This window comes from Pelodiscus sinensis, chromosome 2, assembly GCF_049634645.1.
Source record: "Pelodiscus sinensis isolate JC-2024 chromosome 2, ASM4963464v1, whole genome shotgun sequence".
Classification (NCBI taxonomy): domain Eukaryota; kingdom Metazoa; phylum Chordata; order Testudines; family Trionychidae; genus Pelodiscus; species Pelodiscus sinensis.
The window spans coordinates 2431072-2452648 of record NC_134712.1 but is presented as its reverse complement, the minus strand read 5'-3'; the positions used below and the strand labels follow the sequence as shown (position 1 = coordinate 2452648).

Below are 21577 nucleotides of genomic sequence, written 5' to 3'. Positions count from 1 at the left end.
GAGGCCAGTAACGGACGTCGCGCGGGGGGGGCGCGGAATGGAGGCCAGTAACGGACGTCGCGCGGGGGGGGGCGCGGAATGGAGGCCAGTAACGGACGTCGCGCGGGGGGGGGGCTGGGGGGCGCGGAATGGAGGCCAGTAACGGACGTCGCGCGGGAGGGGGGGGGCGCGGAATGGAGGCCAGTAACGGACGTCGCGCGGGGGGGGCGCGGAATGGAGGCCAGTAACGGACGTCGCGCGGGGGGGGGGGGGGCGCGGAATGGAGGCCAGTAACGGACGTCGCGCGGGGGGGGGGGGCTGGGGGGCGCGGAATGGAGGCCAGTAACGGACGTCGCGCGGGGGGGGGGCTGGGGGGCGCGGAATGGAGGCCAGTAACGGACGTCGCGCGGGGGGGGGGGACCTGGGGGGCGCGGAATGGAGGCCAATAACGGACGTCGCGCGTGCGCCAGCGCGCAGAGCGGGGGTCAGGAAGGAGCCCGCGAGGGGGGAGGGGGAGGAACGGGCCCGAGTAATGGGGGCGGCGGTCGGTAACTGGCCCGCCCTCAGACCCGGCCCGCCCCGGGCAGCGCGATTCCGACCCGTCCCCGAGCGAGCGCCCCTCACCCTGCAGCAGGCGGATCTGACGCCGCAGTTGCTCCTTCTCCTCCATCGCCGGCATCCCCCCCCCCTCCGACGTTATCGCCGCGCGCCCTCCCCGGCCCTGGGGTGCCGCCCTTCTCGCAACGTCACCGGCCTGCGACGCAAAGAACCGGTCACCTGACGCCGGAAGCTGCTGCGCTCTGTCCCCTTGGTAACGGCGGCGCGGCGCGGCGCTTCCCCCTCAGACGGGCCCGGGGCCCCGCCCTTCGCCGCCGCTACCAGACCGGCTCCCCGCCCTATGGAGTGTCCCCCCCCACGAGCCGAGCCCCCCGCCCTGCCGCCAGCCCGGCTCCCTCTTCTCCCCAGGCAGCCCTGACCCGCTTCTGCCCCTCCCCTCCCCAAGCGTCCTCACACCCCCACCCCTTTAACTCTCCCAGGCCAGCTGTCCCCCCACACCTGTCCCTAGACCCAGTGCCGTCCCCCTGGCGCTGCCCTGCCCAGCCCAGGCAGGCTGTCACCACTAGCCTGACCCTCCTCTTCCCCACCACTCTGCCCTGCCACTTGCCCCCCCAGACATCCCCCCACACGGGCGGAGATAGGGCAGGGCGAGCGGGGCAGCCACTCCGGGCCCCGCGTTTCAAAAAGCCCCGCGCATGTGCCATGGCAAAGGGGGGCCCTGCCAAATTGTGCTGCCCTGGGCCCCGCGAAATGGTCATCTGCCCCTTCCCCCACATCCCCTTCCCCTCTCGGGCACCCACTCCCACCACCATCCACTGTGCCAAAGAGGAGCCTGCTTAAAGTGAAAGAAAACCAACCTGCTGCAGTGGAAAAGCCCAGGCAGTAGAAAAACTGGTCAAGTGGCAACACTGTATTGCTAACTTGGAAAAGTGATAGTTAGTATCTGGTGCGTTTGTAGCTGTCTTTTAATGTAATTGAGCAGCTAGAAATAAGGCTCTGGCACCATATGAACATACAACTTTCTACAGACCAGCAGCAGGTGCTCTAGGGACCAGTTTGGGATCTTAAATACTAGAAGCCTGATTCAGAGCCCATTGAGGTAAGCAGTGAGTCTTGTTCATTTCAGTGGGCTGTGGGTCAGAACCAAAATGATGAATTAAATAAGTATCATTTTTGCAGTCACATTGCCTGACTACAATCACACTCCAATGTGTATGGTTTCAGAGGTCAGGTTGAACAATCACTGTATAGAATTCCATACCAGGACTTTTCTGGTGACCCAATCAGTCATGTTCTGTAGTGTTCAAACTTTAATTTTAAAACATTTATTTAGCCCTTAACTTGTGCAAAAAGCCACCTGCAGGCAGCACAAGGTCAGATGATTTGACAATCTGCATACATACAAAACCAGAACCCTAAGAGACGTTTATTCATAGTACTGTCAACCTCAGGCATTCAAAAACTGCAAGTCAGGTCCTCCCAAATCATTAGATTGACCTAAATATCAGAAAAACTTTTAAAAACGAATAGTCTAGCCACACCTTAGAGAGTAACAAAACATGTAGATGGTACCATGAGCTTTCGTGGGCACAACCTCCTTCTTCATCTCTAAGGTGCTGCTAGACTATTTGTTTTTTAAGTTTTTCCAGTTACAGACTAACACGGCTATCCCTCTTGAAGCTAAATATCAGAAAATTTTGTAAAATGATGGTTACTTTTTAAATACCTTCTTGTGTCTTACACCATTGGAATTCACATTTTCAAACTTTCCTTTATAATCAAGAGGGCTAGAAACCTTTTTCATTGCAAAAACAAAGAAGATGGGATTATCATATAATCACCTAGCCTCAGGAGCTGGGGCTTTAACAAAAATATTGTGTATGGACAGACCAGTGATATAATCCCAAATTTGGTAACGCTTTCTATCTCAATCAGGTGTTAATTCAGAAACCTACCTATGATAATTTAAGTGGCAATACTGTTGACTCTTTCAAGACTGGTCCTTTTAACAACCATCCAGATAGTCTGAAAGCATAGATGAGCCTTGGGTTAGTGAACAGATCTTGCAAAGTGTATGGATGAACATACACAAAGTAGAGAGGGGATCATTCCATGGTCAGGGTTCTAGCCTGGTTCTTAAAAGAGCCAAGTTCAATTCCCTACTCTTCTTGTGCCTCAGTTCCCCATCTGTAAAATGCAGTAATGGCCCTGCTGTACATCACCCAGATAGTATGAACACAAATACATTAAACATTTTGAAGTGTAATTGGCACCATAGATAGCATCACCACATTTTTATTAGCCAGTTTAACTATTGGTTTTTGTAGACTAAACCTTTACTAATATTTGCATTACATAGTGCCGAGGAGCCTAGTCATGGACCAGAGCCCCACTGTGCTACATGCTGCACAAGGCCCCAAGGACCTTACAGTGTTAGTTAGTATAAGACAAGAGATGGAAACAGATAGAGGAGTACAAGGAAACAGTGAAGCAATATTGGTCAACAGGCTAGGTAGTGGTCTCAGCACTCCAGCTGTCAAGCTTTGTGCAGGCATCACAACAAAGGGGAGCTTAAGCGAGTTTTGAAAGTGTATACAGGCTGTCCTCACTATAAGTCCAAAATATGTTCCAAAAAAACTTGGACTACAGTGAAACAACTTAAAGCAGGGAATTTTTTTCCTGCAGCTGACTTCCATTTGCACAAATTGGGGTGGGTTTGGGGTTTTTTGCACAACTTAAGAGCAGGTAATGGGAGGACTTACAATGCATCAATTCCTACAAGCACCAATAACTTTAGTATGGAACAGAGGTATACCAGGGTGACATAGCGGGGACACCCTGTAATAAGGTAGCTTGATGGATGTTTATGGGGCATTCCTCACAAGCATGAGGGGCAGCACATGTGAAGCATGAAGCAGCTTGTTTGAAAATCTAACATTGGGAGCTGTTGGCGGGCATCGTAGGCTGCTCAAAGGTTGAAATAAACCTTTCAAGACTAAGAAATGAAATTGCAAATAGGCCACAAATGGCCTTGAAAGTAAAGACAAGCAGCTTATGTTTGATACAACAAAGAAAGGGGAACATGTGGAAAGATGTCCAGAGAAGAGTGACATGTTCAAAGCAACAGGATAGGAAATTTATCATTGCAGCTGCGTTCTGCATGGCAGGGAGTGACACTATATTGCATTTGTCAAGGCCAAAAGGTAGGCTGTTTGAGTAATTGAGGTACAAGATGATGAGAGCCTGATGAGATTTTTTGCAGTGTGGATGGATGGGAAAGGTCAGATCTTCTGTAACCTTTGGGCTACGTCTAGACTGGCATGATTTTCTGGAAAATCAGCCGCTTTTCCGGAAAAACTTGCCAGCTGTCTACACTGGCCGCTTGAATTTCCGCAAAAGCACTGACGATCTCATGTAAGATTGTAAGTGTTCCTGTGGAAAAATTATGTTGCTGCTGTTCGGGCAAAAGTCCTTTTGCGCAAAACTTTTGCGCAAAAGGGCCAGTGTAGACAGCTCAGATTTATTTTCCGCAAAAAAAGCCCTGATCGCAAAAATGGCGATCGGGGCTTTTTTGCGGAAAAGCGTGTCTAGATTGGCACGGATGCTTTTCCACAAAAAGTGCTTTTGCGGAAAAGTGTCCGTGCCAATCTATATGCTCGGTTCCGAAAATGCTTTTAACGGAAAACTTTTCCGTTAAAAGCATTTCCGGAAAATCATGCCAGTCTAGATGTAGCCTTGGGTAGGCTAGACTTCACTGCCCTTCTCCAGTGTGTAAATAAAGAAAACCCCTCAACTCCCACAGAAAGTAACTGGAGACCCAGAGTTCTGTCTCAAAAATTTCAGCAAGGATTGCACAGCGTTAGCCTCTCCACAATTAAGTACTAAAAAAACCTAAATAAATTAATTTAATTAAATAACTTTATAAATTATAATCTTATGATGAAGAAACAAATAATCTAATTTTTACAGCATAACCATTTTATAACCCAGACATTGTCTTCACAGTTACAACACACATGCATAAAGAGAAAACCAAAAGTAAGATTTGAAGAGTTCAGTCCATACAAATACAAGAAGAAGAAACTGAGAGCCTAAAAGCTTAGATTTAGTTCACCCAAGTCTCAGTTTATGTCTCTGATCATCAAATCTGCACCATATGCAGAGTCTGAACCATCTCTCCACTTGCTTGTAAGGATCCTCAGTTGGAGTCCGGGCAGCCTCTTTCCCACTGTGGATCACTGCTAGACAGCCAGCTCACTGATTAACTAGTCCGTTAACTCACAAGTGAACAGACTTAAACAAAACCCTGTTACAAAAAATACCAAAACTGAGAATAACAAAACAGAAGTGACTCTTTCCCCATTGCTACGTTTAAAGAGGAGATGAAGAATCACACTAGCTGGGAAAGTAACTAGAACAGTTTGGCTAAAATAAAATCAGCATTCAAAGCATACAGGTAACACAGAAGTTATTTTCCCCCTCCCTGTTTCCCCTTGCTATAATTAACATGCCCATGTTCCCAGGTAGAGGGTTAACATCAGCACTACAAAGTGCTGCAGGGCGAGGGACAACAACCTGCTTTCTGCTCCTGGCTCAGCTTCTCCCAGCTCACACAGAGCACATGGCCCTTTGAAAAGCAGCTGCCTTGCCTGCTTGCTCATGGAATCTGACCCAGTAACAGAGACAGAACCTACTGGAGTAGACCCTGAACTACCACACCCAATTCCAGAAGCTTCTGGGTATGGAGAGCTAAATTTGGCTAGCAACAGTGACCCAGACACAACTCATTCTTATTTCCCCGACCCCAGGGGTCTCTTAAAGAGATAGCTCCCTATTAGGTGCACTTAGAAATGATATGAAGGAAGAATCAGCCAGTTTTAGACACAGCCTGGATATAGAGTTACCAGGTGACTTAAAAAAAAATACCGGACACACTTGATTTCAGATGAGGGGGGACCGGCTGGAAGAGAGGAGTGGAGCTGGCCAGGAGGAGAGGGGGGAACCGGCCGGCAGGAAGCAGGGCTAGCTGGGAGGGGGTTGGGGGAAGCGGGACTGACCCGGGCGCACACAGCTCCTGGATGCTGTCCATCCCGTGCACGATCCCAGTGAAGCACAAGTGAGTCCTGTGCCAGGGATTCCATCTCGCCCCGCCCCCCCCCCCCCCCCCCCGCTCCCCTCGTGTAGCTGTGTACTGCCTGGTTGGTAGACACACTCATGCAGCGTGAGCACATCTACCAACCAGGCAGTTCGCAACTATGTACTGATACTCCTAATAATAATGAACTTACCTAATTAGAAAATGCCGGACATTTTATATGTCCGGTATTTTCTCAATTCGTTTCCCGGACAGAACCCTCAAATACCAGACTGTCCGGTTCAAAACCGGATACCTGGCAACTCTACGTAGATATGAAATCTTGGAGAGATGTTCAACTTGAAGATAATGCCTAGGTTACAGGCCTGAGTGACAGGCAGTATGGTCAAAAGTTTCAGAGGGATAGCGGAGTTAGTCTATAACAGGAAAAACTTAAACAACTAACAGTCTAGTAGCACCTTAAAGACTAGCAAAACATGTAGATGGTATCATGAGCTTTCATGGGCACAACCCTCTTCTTCAGAGATATCAGCTGGCTCGTGGCTTTGTTAACAGTGATGGAGAATGGAAGTAGTGGGGTAAGGTTTGGAGAAAGAGAATAAGAGTGTTAGTTTTAATCATATTAAACACGAGATGATGGCTAGACATCCATGAGGAGATGCCAGAGAGACTGGCTGAGCTTTTCGTTGTGACAGAAGAAGGCAGCCCCAGGAAAACTGCAGTGGGGTAAAGGAGCTGGTCTAGCTGCCCAGTAGAGGGCCCTGGGCTGCAAGAACCAAACTGGGTTCTCCTACAAGCCCTACACCGGGATAGGCAAAATCTGGCCTGAGGGCTGATTCTGGCCCACCAATCCTTTGGATCTGGCCCGGGGCCGGCCCTGCTGGGATCCTCAGACAGGCAGCAGTTGGCTGCTCCATGTGCCTCTATGCACCACAGGTAGGGGGAAGCTTTTCACACTGGCCCCACTCCCAGCACAGTCTCTTAGCTCCCATTGGCCAGTTCTGGTTCCAGCCAATTGGAGTTGAGAGATTGTGCTGGGGGCAGTGGCAGTGTGCAAAGCCCCTCCCCCACACGCACTTGACACAGAGAGGAATATGGAGCAGCTGGCTGCTTTGAGCAGCTTGAGGTGGCAGCAGGCAAGGAGTCTGCCTGAGGGTCCCGCTGGGCTACTGGCTGGGATCCACTTAGGTATGTGCCTCTCGGCCAGAGCCTGCTTCTGGCACCCCACCCCTTGCCCCAAACCACCATCTCTTCCTGCTCCAGGTCACCACCCCAGCCCTCTGCACCCACATTCCCCTCCCTGCCCTGGACCACAACTCCCTCCCAGACCCTGGCAGGACCATGTATGTTGCTGGACCAGAGAACTCCAGCCACTGGGAGCAGGGGCCAGTTGGGAGCTTTGACGGCTGGTGCCTGGAACAGAGCTGAGCCAGCAGCCCAGGAGCAGGGAGCCCAGCGGCCAGGACCAGCACCAGTGCTGGGCCAGAAGCAGTGCCCAGCAACCAGGTGGAGAGCTCGTCTGGGAAGCTCATAGCCCCCTGGAGAGCCCAGAGGCTAGCAGCAGAAGGGCCAGAATTGACCTTCCCTGATCCAGCAAACTCCCTTCTTCAGGACCAGTCAGGAAGGTCTAACCTGTATGGGGAGATCAGAACTGCAAGCAGAATTCCAGGTATAGGCATACCATGGATAGTGTCATTATGATATTTTTCTGTCTTATTATCAATAGCTTTACTAATGGTTTCTAACATTCTGTTTGTTTTTTTGACTGCTGCTGCACATTGAGCAGATATTTTCAGTGAACTATTCACAATGACTCACTTTCTTGTGTGCTAATGGCTAATTTAGGCCTCATCATGATTTTGTATGTATAGATGGGAGTATGTTCTCCAATACATATTACTTCACATTTATCTACATTAAATTTCATCTGCCATTTTATTGCAAGATCACCCATATTAGTGAGGTCCCTTTGTTGCTCTTCACAGTCAGCTTTAGACTGAACTACTTTGACTAATTTAGTGTTGTCTGCAAACTTTTCCACCTCACTGTTTACCCTTTTCTCCAGCTCATTTATGAATACAAGCAGTCCCCGGGTTACGTACAAGATAGGGACTGTAGGTTTGTTCTTAAGTTGAATCTGTATGTAAGTCGGAACTGGCATCCAGATTCAGCCGCTGATGAAACTGACCAGCGGCTGACTACAGGAAGCCCGAGGCAGAGTTGCTCTGCCCCAGGCTTCCTGGAATCAGCCGCTGATCAGTTTCAACAGGCTGAATCTGGACGCCAGTTCTTACATACAGATTCAACTTAAGAACCTCAGGCGTACCCAAGTCAGCTGCTGCTGAAACTGATCAACGGCTGATTCCAGGAAGCCCGGGGCAGAGCAACTCTGCCTCGGGCTTCCTGTAGTCAGCGCTGGTCAGTTTCAGCAGCGGCTGACTTAGGGACACCTGCGGCAGAGCAGCTTGGGTGCTGCTGGGTTGCTCCAGTAGCGCCGCTCCTCGGCGCTACTGGACCAACCCAGCAGCACCCAAGCTGCTCTGCCCCAGGCGTCCTGATTCAGCCGCTGCTGAAACTGACCAGCAGTGGCTGAATCAGGACACCTGGGGCAGAGCAGCTGGGGTGCTGCCGGGTTGGTCCAGTAGCGCCCAGAGCTGCGCTACAGGACCAACCGGCAGCGCCCCAGCTGCTGTACCACAGGCATCCGGAGCAAAGCCGCGGAGCACGGGGGCAGCAGGACAGCCCGGGCAGCGGGACAGCCCAGACGCGCCGCAGCTGTCCTGCTGCCTGCGTCCTCCGCGGCTTTGCTCCCCGTCTCCCTGGTCTGCTGGAGACCAGCAGACCAGGGAGACGGGGAGCAAAGCCTCGGAGGACGCCGGCAGCGGGACAGCCGCGGCGCGTCTAGGCTGTCCGCTGCCCGCGTGCTCCGCGGCTTTGCTCCCCATCTCCCTGGTCTGCTGGGGAGCAAAGCCACAGAGCATGTGGGCAGCGGACAGCACAGACGCGCCGCGGCTGTCCTGCTGCCGGCATCCTCCGAGGTTTTGCTCCCCGTCTCCCTAGTCTGCTGGTCTCCAGCAGACCAGGGAGACGCGAAGCAAACCCCGTTCGTAACTGCGGATCCGACGTAAGTCGGATCCGCGTAACTCGGGGACTGCCTGTGTGTTGAATAGCACTGGTGCTTGAACAGTTCCTTGGAGAACACTGCTTTTTACCTCTCTCCAGTGTGAAAACTGACCTATTCCTATCCTGTGTTTCCTATCATTTAACCTGTTATTGATCCATGAGAGGGCTTTCTGTCTTATCCCTGGGCTACTTAGTTTCTTTAAGGGCTCATCTAGACTACAGGGAATGGTTGAAAGAAGATATGCAAATTCCACAGGAATTTGCATATCTTCTTCCGATTGCACTTTTGAAAGCAGAGCTTTCGGAAGTGAAAGTAATTAAGATGTGGCTTTTTTGGCGAACCTCCCCTTTGTTGAAAAGCCGCGTAAACCTCCTTTTTTGAGGAAGAGTGGCTTTTTGACGACGGGGACGGCTCGCCGAAAAAGCTGCATCTTAATTACTTTCACTTTCAAAAGCTCTGCTTTCGAAAGTGCTATCAGAAGAAGATATGCAAATTCCCGTGGAATTTGCATATCCTTTTTCGACCGTTCCACGTAGTCTAGATACTCCCTAAGTGTCTTTGCTAAGGGGCCTTGCCAAAAGCTTTCTGAAAGTCCAAGTGCATCATGTCCAACAGATCACCCTTGTCCACATGCTTGTTGACATCTTCCAAATTTCTAATACATTAGTAAGACATGATATACATTTAAAAAGCTATGTTGACTCTTCCTCAACAAATCATGCTCATCTTACATGTCTGATCATTCTGTTCTTTATTGTAGTTTCATTCCATTTGCCTGATACTGAAGTTAGGCTTATGGGCCTGTAATTGTTAGGATCACCTCTGGAATATTTTTTAAAAATTAGCATTATATTAGCTCTCTGTCAGTCATCTGGTGCATGGGCTGATTTAAGCAACAGGTTACATACCACAATTAATAGTTCTGCAATTTCATATATGAGTTCTTTCAAAACTCTTAATTGAAAACTAGCTTGTCCTGGTGACTTTATTACTTTATAATTTATCAATTTGTTCCAAACCCTCCTCTATTGACAGCTTAATCTGGGACAGCTCCTCAGATTTGTCACCCAAAAATAATGATGCCAGAGTGGAAATCTTCCTCACACCCTCTGCAGTGAAGACTCCTGCAAAGAATTAATTTATCTTCTCTGCAACACTCTCATTTTCCTTAAATATTCTTTTAGCACCTCGATTGTCCAGTGGCCCCACTGAGTGTTTGGCAGGTTTTCTGTTGTTGATGTACTTATTTTGCTGTTAGATTATTGTCTTTTACTGTTACTTTTCAAATTTTGTACCTGCCTGATTATACTTTTACACTTGACTTGCCACAATTTATGTTCTTTTCCATTTTCCCCAACAGGATTTGACTTCCAAGTTTTACACTGTTGCTTAGCCATGGTCCTTTTAACTGTTTTCTTTATTTGGAGTATGTGTTTTGTTTGAGTCTCGATTCTGGTATTTTTTTAAAGTTTCCATGCAATGTACAGGTATTTCCCTCTTGTGATTGTTCCTTTTCATTTCTGTTTAACTAGTCTCCTCATTTTTGGGTAGTTCTCCTTTTTGAAGTTGAAAGGGACAACTTCTTAGGTTAACTGGGATCCCTAAAGAGGTGGGCTGACGAGGGTGATCCAGCTGGTGAATCAAATTATCAGGCAAAGAAAGCTCCACAGTGGCAGCTAGAGAGTGAGTGAACTCTGTGAAAGGGCTATGTAAGTATGATGCTGTATACCCTACAGATTTCTTCTGTTGGGGCAAAGTACAGACCCAATGGATGCTGCATCATTAAACCACAGTAAATGCCAAACATTCCGCAGTCTTGCTAAATGTATGTTAAAAATTACACATTTGAATACCACAAAGTATTCCTGCCACTTGTTTTTTGATAATTACACTGCAAGTGCATGACACTTGTTTATAAGTCTAATTTAATTAAAGAAACAGTAAAGAGCAAGTACAGGCTTTTGAGGCTGAGTTGGCAGGCAGTCTGTACATGGGAACATGCCTCAGGGAGGATGGAATGCTTAAGAGAAATTAAATTGTCTCATTCTGCCTGGAACAAACCTTGTGTTAATCCTCTAATGGGTTTAAAGAGAACCAGAACTGTGTGTCTTATGACAAGCATGCAATAGGACCCAATTAAGTTAGCCATTTGAAATCATAACTTTATCAGCTTTGGTTTAGTCAGGAGTCTCTTGGTGGCTTACAGGAAACTTGCTGAGAAGAGCTAAAATGCTAAACTTAGTTAAGCGCTGAACTAGCAGATTGCAGAGAACTGATGATAGAGTGAGTGGGAGTAGCCAGCATTTCCTGCTGGCTGCTCACAGAATCTGACTTCCAAAGGAGAATGCATGGGAATCTCCTAGTTTATCTTTCAATAATACTTTTACAAGCATCAGCCTCACAGGTGTTTTGCACCTTGGTCTAGAGACCTACTCATTAGGCGTTAATTTTACCCGTGCTTTGCTGCATATTGGGCTACCCACATTTGCTTCCTTGTCTGATACCTGCATTTCTCTACAATCTTCCCATGTCATATTGAGGTGCTTGATGTCTTTCAGGACTGTTCATTTCCGTAATTCACAGTCTTCCTCTCTCTTCTTGTGTTTTTTGGCTTCCGTTCAAGGGCAGTATTTAGTAAGTGTTCTTTTTCCATTCTCAGCCCATGCCCCAGCCACTGATGTCTTCTTTTGTACATTATTTGTGAGAGGGTCCTTGCTCAGTAATTTTTCTAACGTCTTCATTTGTCTTCCTATCTCTATATGTTATTCCCAATATTCTTCTCAGACATTTGTGATGAAATGCATCCAGATTTTGAATGTCTTTCTTGGTAAGTCGCCTTGGCTCGCTGCTATATGTTGTTGTAATGGCGATAACAGTTGCTTTGTCCACATTCAGTTTTGTCTTGAGTTGCCAGATATTTTTGAGTCTTCCACTTGCAGCATTTGCCTTCTTGATTTTTCTTATTTCCTCAGAACTGGCACCATCTTGGGTGATGGTACTTTCAAGGTACATAAAATTGTCCACTTTTTCAGATACAGGCAGTCCCTGGGTTACATGGATCCGACTTACATCGGATCCCTACTTACAAACGGGGTAAGGCAACCCCGCACTAGCTGCTTCCCCCCAGCAGACCAGGGAGACGCGAAGCTAGCGCACCCCCCAGCAGACCAGGGAGACGCAGAGCGGCTTTTCTCAGCAGACACCTCAGCTTGAGAATAAAGGACTGAGGGAAGTGAGGTGTGGGAGAATAAAACTGAGCTCTGGAGAAATGTTTGGCTAGAGTTTCCCCTACAATATGTATCAGTTCTGACTTACATACGAATTCAACTTAAGACCGACCTACAATCCCTATCTTGTACGTAACCCGAGGACTGCCTGTATCTGCTCTTCCATTTTGATTTCTGTCCCTGTAGTCACCATTAACATGATCACGTTTCTTTGCATTGAATCTCAAACCTATTTTCTCCATTATTTCTTTTACTTGGCTTGTACATTTTTGTACTCTGTTGGCATCTTCACTGATAAAAGCGCTGTCAGCAAAGGCTAGATTAAATAGCCACGAACTCTTGTACTTAGATTATACATAGATATCACTGTTACATTGCTTTAATCCATAGTCAATGACAAGCACAAACAGAAAAGGAGACAGGATGCACCTCTGCCTAACACCTGTCTTGATGGTGAATGGTTTGCTTAATCCATTTTCCATTTTAATGCAGCGTTTTGAATTGACATAGAGACCTAGGGCCCTAGTATTAATTGCAATAAGAGAATAATTGTTTCACTGCATAGTAAATGCCATTTAATTACCAGATCTAAGAATTTATACAATGTACATCACTACAGTGTCTATATTTGCAAAATCCAGCAGTTGTCTGTGTCTTTAGTTATTGTATTTCTTTTTGCAGTTGGAAGGATAAAAAGGTTTTCTTTATATCATGGGAAAGACTTGCTTAAAACAAGTGTTTTGCATTTGGATTGAAGGGAATAGTGGAATCTGTGGCCATTCTAATTTATTGTAGAAAGGAGATATATGGTCTATGGTGTTTAAGAAAGGTTCTAAGTTTGACCAGTCTCAGTTGTCATTCGTAGAGCCATAGTCTGTGAAGAATGTGACTATGGTGGAAGGCCCTAGTTACAGAGAGAAAGGCAGGTCCCTGCAATATGCAGACCAAATCTATGGGGGCTCGTCTACATTGGCCCCTTTTCTGAAAGGGGCATGCTAATTTTTCAGATCGTAATAGGGAAATCCGCGGGGGATTTAAATATCCCCCGCGGCATTTAAATAAAAATGTCCGCCGCTTTTTTCCGGCTTTTAGAAAAGCCGGAAAAGAGCGTCTACACTGGCCCCGATCCGGCCCGATCCTCCGGAAAAAAGCCCTTTTCCGGAGGATCTCTTATTCCTACTTTCAAAGTAGGAATAAGATCCTCCGGAAAAGGGCTTTTTTCCGGAGGATCGGGGCCAGTGTAGACGCTCTTTTCCGGCTTTTCTAAAAGCCGGAAAAAAGCGGCTGACATTTTTATTTAAATGCCGCGGGGGATATTTAAATCCCCCGCGGATTTCCCTATTACGACCTGTAAAATTAACATGCCCCTTTCGGAAAAGGGGCCAATGTAGACGTAGCCCTAATGTTGACCTTTGTTGGCTAGCAAATGAATACAGAGGTTTTTCAAGGCCTGTGTTTTCATTCCCAGGTACAATATGTTGCAGTAATCAAACCCAAATATATGAATACATGAGTCACTGGGACCACCGCAGTCTCCTGGCCAGATAGAGATGGAAGAAGGTATTATAATAGCTGCTGTTGGTAATAATTGAAATTCGGTGATGAATCCTGGTCACATGCTACCTGAGGCACATTGCACATATGCTAAGAAGAAAAGTAGGATAAGAACATATTTTAAATACTCAGGGTGCTCAGAGCTACAATGGCTGACTCCATATAAGACACTAGTAAGATAAAGGAGATGGTGAGGATGGATTTGAAGGTGGAGAGTCCTCACTGTATAGTTCATGGGACTAGGAAGAAGATTTAAAGAAAAGGAGCCAGTGTCAGTGTTAGCAGAGAGGGTCTGGTGGACAAAATGAAGGGAGGGACAAAGTGCAATATGTTGGCAGAACATGGAGTGTAATATGGGTGTGGTGCTGTAAGAGATGAGACAAGATGTAAGCTGGGCTGGGCTGGAGCTGTGCAAGACTTTGAAAGGGACAATGAGGCATCTGGGTATGATAAGAAGGAGACAGAAGCCAATTCAAAGCTTCGGGAGGAGGTGAGACATGAGCCAACCAACAGGAAAGGAAGATAGCAGCATGCTAGACAGATTCCCAGGACATGATGTGAGAACTGGGGAGGGCAGCAAAAAGGAGGCAGTTGCAACAAGAATGATGAAAGGTCTAGAGAACATGACCTATGAAGGAAGGCTGAAAGAATTGGGCTTGTTTAGTTTAGAAAAGAGAAGATTGAGGCGGGAGATGATAGCCGTTTTCAGGTATCTAAAAGGGTGTCATAAGGAGGAGGGAGAAAACTTGTTCATCTTGGCCTCTGAGGACAGAACAAATAGCAATGGGCTTAAACTGCAGCAAGGGAGGTTTGGGTTGGACCTTAGGGAAAAGTTCCTAACTGTCAGGGTGGTCAAACACTGGAATAAATTGCCCAGGGAGGTTGTGGAATCCCCATCTCTGGAGATATTTAAGAGTAGGTTAGATAAATGTCTATCAGGGATGGTCTAGACCCGTGGTCCCCAACCCGATCTGAAACAGCCTTCCTCTCTGTAGGAACAAATTAGTATTAGTTAGTGGTGTCTAACCCAGGCAGTGCTATCAGGCTGTTCAACACACCATTGGGAGGCAGTGTTCCAGTGGACTGGCATTACAGTGGGAATTCAACCGTTAGGATTCTAGTTCTAATTCTACCACTAACTTGCCTTGTGTCATTTGGCAAGTCACTTCACATTTCAGTTCTCATCTTTCCCCTTTGTCTCTGTCTGTACACTGGGACTGGCTTTGCACGGCATCTCAATAGGGCTCTGATCTCGGCTGGGGACTCTCACATTACCATTATTTATTATTATTAGCATCTGAGTCAATAATATACTTGGTCCCCAGACTGAGAAAGGATCCCAGAAGAAGAACCTGACTTTCATTTACTACTAAAAAAAAGTTGCATCTGCTCTAAAAACTTTTGCTATACTTACTTGTAAAAAAAATTACTCCCAAGGGCAAATACACTTTAGAATTGTATTTTTGCTGATAACAGCAAGACTCAGGAGTACCTACCTGAGGCAGGGAGACGTCTCTTGGGTTATATGGAAAATAGAGAGGAAAATGTCAGTTATAGGAAAAGAAGCTGCAATGTAATCCTAAAGGAAGAGTTTCATTTCTCAAATAAGCATCACTTTTCTGTTATAAGTCCTACTTCTTGGCCTCATTCTTGTCTGGGTTTAGAGCCATCACTCTGCTGGGAACTGCAATGCACACAGACCTCTACAAATGAGTTTGGGAGGGAAACACTAGGAGGAAATGGGAGACCTAATTTAAAGCCATGTTAGTGATCTTCCTGTAATTCACAGCGACAACGATCATTTTTAGCAGTTCTTATAGGAGAAAGAAATCTCTAAGTCAAAGCCTTTGAGAGCTCTTCCGCTCTCATCAGCTAAAGCTGTGTCTAGACTACAAAGATCTATCAGAAAAAGATATGCATATTGCGAACCACAGTTTGCGTATCTTTGTTGCTTTTCTTCTGAAAAACACTTTTCTAACAATTGGCCCATCTATACTGAGCCAATTGTAGGGGGAAAAAAGCCTCTTTCGGAACATCCCTTCTTCCTCGTAAAACGAGGTTTACAGGGTTGCCGAAAAACATGTCTGCTTTTCCGATTTTTTTTGTTGGAAAAGCAGGCGTGTTCCTTGGACCTCCGGTACCCCGGAAAAGCTCTGTCGTCTAGACGTACCATAAGAGACGTTGGTAAGTCAGTACTGTGATGGCAGGTATCCAAAGAAGGACTTAAGGAAATAGTGGGAACTTAAAGTCACAACTCAGTGAGAGGACAAAACCTTGGATTTCACAGAGACAAGTTTTGTCTTCTACACTTACAACTGATCCACAAAACTTTTGTTGTTCACGGGTGCTTAACCTCCTCTCCCATAAAGGACAAAAGTTTTGCCTCTGTATATGCAAGTGTGAAAACTGCTTTGTCAGCAGGAGCACTTTCCTGCCAACAAAGGAAAAGCCACTCTGCTAGAAGTATTTTGTTCACAAAAGCGTGGACAGTTTTCACACGCACTGACTTTGAGCTACAGGCTGTGTAGACAAAGCATTGTCTCTAAAAGCCATGTAGTGTAGACATAGATAGCCACATTGATTTTCTGGCTCATTGAAACAATTTGTAACATGCCACACTGCCTGCTACTCTTAGGGTGTGTCTAGACTACAGGGTTTTGTCGACAAAAGTGGACTTTTGTCGACAAAACTATACCTGCGTCCACACTACCACTGAGTTCTGTCGACATAACGTCGACAGAACTCAGCAGTTTTGTCGACGCTGGTAAACCTCATTTTACGAGGCATAACGCCTTCTGTCGACAGAGTTCTGTCGACAGAAGGTGTTATTGCATGTAAACTGTCCTTTGCGTCTACACTATCATGTCGACAAAGCAGCTTGCTTTGTCAACAGAACTCAATGTAGTCTAGATGCTCTTTGTCGACAGAAGTTTTGTCGACAGTATCTGTCGACAAAACTTCTGTCGACAGAAGCCTGTAGTCTAGACATACCCTTACTGGCCTACTTCAAACCCTTTATGCATGACAGTCTGACCCCCAATGGCCCACTGCATTTCAGGTGACTACCTCTCACGTGGTACCCCTTCTGCTTAACAATCTGTCCCAACCTGTTTTTAGCTCAGGCATTCTGCTTCCTTCTCCAGACAGGAAGAACTGTGTGCAGCTTAAAAGCTTGTACTTTCCACTTCGTGTCTCGCATAGTAAGTAACTCATTGACATAAGCACTAAGGAATGTAAGCGGAACTAAGGAATTAGCCTATGTAAAACATGACACCCAGAAATTAGTGGGGTGTGGTTGTACAGATAAGGAAAAGGGGCTGAAACCATGATGCACATGCATAAAGTACAGATGTCAATGTAACACACTATAAGAGTGTCATGGGGCAGCCGTGTTAGTCTGTAAGGGTATGTCTACACAGCAAAGTTATTTCGAATTAACAGCCATTATTCTGAAATAACTTTACCAGCATCTACACAGCCAAGCCACTATTTTGAAATGAATTCAACATAGCAGAGTGCTTATTTCGAATTTGGTAAATCTCATTCCACGAGAAATAATGCCAAATTCAAAATAGCTAAATCGAAATAAGCGCTGTGTAGATGCTTATTTTGAAATATGGGGCCTCCAGCCCTTCCCAGGGTGCTCTGGTGGCTACTCTGGACCAAACCAGGAAAACTCTTCTGCTCCCCCCCCAGCCCCAGAGCCCTTAAAGGGGTAGACTCTGGCCACAGTGTCTGTGCCAGTTGCAAGCCTGCCAGCACAGAGCCAGCAATTGCTGCCCCTGGCCCAGCATGAGCCAGCAACCCACTGGCACCCAGCCCTCCACCGCTCCCCAGGAGCAGGCTGGCAGCTCCCAAGAGCCTGCCAGGGGCCACAAAAGGCAGGCGCCTTCCTGGTCCAGTGAGGAGATCATGGACCTGATGGAGGTTTGGGGGGAGACCTCCAATGTCCATGATCTCCACACTAGATGCAGGAACGCGGTCGTCTACAGGCGGATGGCTGAAAGCCTGACCACCAAAGGCCACATGCGCACCCAGGTGCTCATGGAGATAAAGGAGCTGTGGCAGGCGTATGCCAGGGCCACAGGGGGCAGCTCCCAAACAGGGGCTGACTCAGACCCCTGCCCCATTATGATGCCCTGGACCGCATCCTGGGGGGGAAGACGGTCTGTGCCCCCCAGGTGGTCATGAACCCTGGGGCCGAGGGCCCTGACCAGGGCATGGAGGAGGAGGAGGAGCCTGGAGGAAGCGTGGCACCCACCCTGGATGCCCGAGGCATCACAGCAGCCATGTCACTGGTGTCGTCTGAGGCCAAGGAGGAGTCGACATGTGAGTGCCATCACTGTCCCCTTATGCAGGGCGGAGGTGTGGGGGAGGGACTGTGCGTGTGTGCCTTGCTGATCACAGAGCACGCAGAAACCTGTGAATGTGCCATGCCACCCTGGGCATGTGGTCCCAGCTGGCTGCCACACAAGGGCCCTGGCCTGTTACCAACATGCGCGTATGTATGAAGGCACATGACATGCTCCTGACCCCGGGGAGGGACGCTGCACGATGCCCTCCCTCCACAAGCCCCCTCTACGCAGAGGTAGGGCACATCTCCCCTCCCCCCCACTCCCACACTATATACAGCACAGGGGCCTGGGTGCAGTCCCGGGCCAGCTCACACTCCCGGGGATAGCAGGACATGTCAAACATGGCCTGTGTGCAAGCACATTGGCTCTGATGGTGCGGAGACCTGCCGTCCTCGCCTTGCAGAGGGGGGCTGAGCTTCACCCACTGTGTCCCCAGGGATAACTGACCACTTCTCTTGTTCCTCTACAGCCGCAGCAGCTGCGAGTGCAGGGCGCACTACCCCGCCCAGGACATCCGCCCGCACCCGGGCCAGCAGGGTGAACCGGAACCAGGAGAAGTATCAGCGGCAGCACCTGGGGATCCTGCAAAGGTGCATCTTGGAACACTGGGTGCACGAAGACCTGCTGCTATGGCGGGAGAGCTGGCAGGAGCTGATTGCCTAGGGCCGTGCCATCTGAGACCACCTGCAGACCCTGGTGCAGAGATTGCTGCCTCCTGCCGCTCCAGGCCCTGCTGCTGCCCCAGCTATCGCTCCTCCTTGAACTCCTGCTCCCCTTCCCGCCTCTTCCTATCCCCCTCCCCACCCACCCTACCCTCCATAGTCGCTCCCCCCCAAGGACACCGAGGCCCCCATACCCGCAGTGCTGGGAGACAGGTGGACCAGCAAGACCCCCAACCCTGAGCTTTTCCTCCCCTTGCCTCCCCCTTCCAGCTCCCTCCTCCCAGGTTTACCTCCCCCCACCCCAGTTATGTTCAATAAAGAGAGTTTATTTCTGGCAACACACGTGTTTTTATTTTACATCAGGAAGGGGGGTTAGGGAGGGGAAAGTGGAAAGATGTGAGGGTGGAATAAGGCACAAGGCCCCAGTGGGGCATGCCAGGGAGACTTCACTCCTCCTCTGTCTGGAAGCTCTCCCGCAGGGCCTCCCAGATACCGACAGCCTCCCGATGGGCCTCACGGCTGGCAGCCGTGCAGGGCTGCGCATACAGGCCAGCCAAGTGGTTAGCCTCTGCCATCCAACCTGTCAGGAAAGCCTCCTCCTTCCTTTCGCACAAATTGTGCAGCACACAGCACGCCGCCACCATGTGCAGAATATTATTCTTGGAGAGGTCCAGGCAGGTGAGGAGGCATTTAAATCGGGCCTTCAGCCAGCCGAAGACACCCTCTACCATGATGCAGGCCCTGCTGAGCCTGGCATTAAAGGCCTGCCGGGGGGGTTGAGGTGTCCCGTGTAGGGCTTCATGAGCCAGGACTGTAGCGGGTAGGCCACATCCCCCACCAGGCACACAGGCATGTCCACGTCTCTGACCCTGATGTGGCAGTCGGGGAAGAAAGTCCCAGCGTGCAGCCTCTGGTACACAGAGGAGTTGCGGTACACCCGTGCGTCGTGTACTTTGCCGGACCAGCCCACGTTAATGTCCAGGAAGCGGCCCCGGTGGTCAGACACAGCCTGCAGGATGACCGAGAAGTATCCCTTCTGGTTTATGTACAAGGAGACCTGGTGGTCTGGGGCATGGATGGGGATGTGCGTCCCATCGATTGCTTCCCCCCCCCACACACAGTTGGGGAAGCCCAGGGCGCCAAAGCCCTCGATGACTGTGTCTACATCAGTGAGGCGGATGACTCTATGGAGCAGCACTCTATTGATGGCCTTGACCGCCTGCAGTGGGACACACAAAACTCCTTCCCCGCCACTGCTCCACACCCCCTCCCCAGGAGCAACACCCCCTACAATCCTGGCCACCACGGGTAGTCCGTAGTGCGGCTGGGACATAACAAACCCTCCCAGGGAGGGGACTTTTCCCTGGGGCAGCCCATCCCCTCCTTACACCCCTCCCCACAGCAGCGCTAGGCTGCTCAGTTTGGCCCCCACATGGGCAATGCCAGATGACTTTTCTAGTTATTAATAAAAGACAATTTAGAACTTGTAAATACACCAGTTGGGCTTGTGGTCCCTCATGTGCCTCCAAAGCTGGTAATGCTCACCTGGCTAATCTCACTTCTATAGTTGTGTGATATCACAGATCTCGAACCCAGGCCTGGGCATCCCTAGACAGTTGCTTCCACCCAATGTCTACTGAAGGTCAATGTGCTGAGAAAGTACTAAGGGTCCGACTAACACCCCACCCAACGCACCACCCACAGACACTCAGACTAGAGGATCACCCGGCTCCATCAATCCATCCAGCTATGCTATTTAAGCCAGTAGGAGGAACAGGAAGTTTGTGTGAGTGACAAAGTGGTTTCCTGTTATAATGGTACCGTACCCTGCTAGTGCTTGCCTTCTGCAACCAAGCCTGTTCTTGATTCTTGCTTGTCTCCTGCCTCACCCGTTTTTGCTCCTGTTGCAACCATGCTCCTGCTTTATACTTCGTCTTTGCCTCTTCTCCTGCCCTTACTTCTCACCTCCAATCCTCAGTGACTAGTCCCGGCACTGAGCCGGGCCTTCAGCTTATGACTCCGGCTTGACCCTTGGCATCTAACATCAGCTCTGGTCCTCAACTTCCATTCTTGATTCTGACTCCAGCTTGACCTCCGGCTCTGGTAACTGGCAGTTGACTCTGGTGCTGACCCTCAGCTTTGTTCCACAACTGGGATCCTGCTTCACCCTCTAGACCTTGCTGCTGCTCTGAGTACTGGGCCGGACACCTACATCCAGCTCCATAACAATTTGTTTAGGAGGCTGAACTTTTAACTCAGGTGACTGGTTTTATATGAGCTCACAATCAACAATCAACATCTCAACCCAGAAATTAGCCTACAATGCTCTGCTAAGGGGAAAAGGTCTCCCAGGAATCCTGGGAAGAGCATGCCTGCAAGTGGGAATGCCTCTCTAGCCAAAACTTCTCTCCTTGAGCTTGTGAAGCAAATGGGATCCGAACAGCCCAGGGCTGGACTAAGCCTTCCTATTAGTCCAGGCCCAACAAGATCCCTTTTAAAACTGAATCAAGATACTTCTTTATTCATGCTGTGCATGGCCTTCCCCATTTCACAGTGCTCCTTTAAACAAAAACGATGCTCAGCTGAGCAGAACCAAGGGCTTTATAAGCAGTAACATCTGAACTCTAGCTAACACCCATCCTGGGTGAAGAGTATATTGGCACTGTCTCCTGCCTGCCGTCTCCCCCAAGTATTCTCACTGACCTACAGGGGCACGGAATTCTTCAGGTTAACCACACACGGCATCACAATTTATTTTCCTTTATCAAGAGCAGCTTTCTGCCTGGAGGTGAGATCTGTGTTTACCTCTCAGGAGCTCTGCTAGGCTGTGTCTAGACTGGCATGATTTTGCGCAAAATCTTGCCACTTGTCTGCACTGGCCGTGAGTATTTGCGCAAGAACACTGACTTTGTAATGTACAAAATCAGTGGTTCTTGTGCAAATACTCTGACGCTCTCGCTCAGGGATAAGCCCTCTTGCGCAAGTATTCTTGCACAAGAGGGCCAGTGTAGACAGGCAACATT

General features: G+C 48.7%; 1 protein-coding gene and 1 long non-coding RNA gene across 3 annotated transcripts in view; one reads left to right on the top strand and one right to left on the bottom strand.

The window, feature by feature from the left end:
• The window catches only part of ZC3H3 (zinc finger CCCH-type containing 3), a 350743-nt gene extending 350011 nt beyond the window's left edge, over window positions 1-732 (bottom strand). For both annotated transcript variants that reach the window (XR_012901167.1, XM_075919992.1), the window contains exon 1: window positions 604-732. Coding sequence is in view for 1 of the 2 variants with exons in the window: in XM_075919992.1 (XP_075776107.1) it covers window positions 604-658 (55 nt within the window). In the remaining variant the exon portion in view is untranslated. The remainder of the gene's footprint in view (window positions 1-603) is intronic.
• Window positions 370-20850, top strand: LOC142826909 (uncharacterized). The gene is made up of 3 exons (XR_012901168.1): window positions 370-1636; window positions 17643-17866; window positions 18362-20850. It is a non-coding gene; the product is annotated as an uncharacterized LOC142826909 (long non-coding RNA).
• Window positions 20851-21577: the final 727 nt, after the last annotated feature.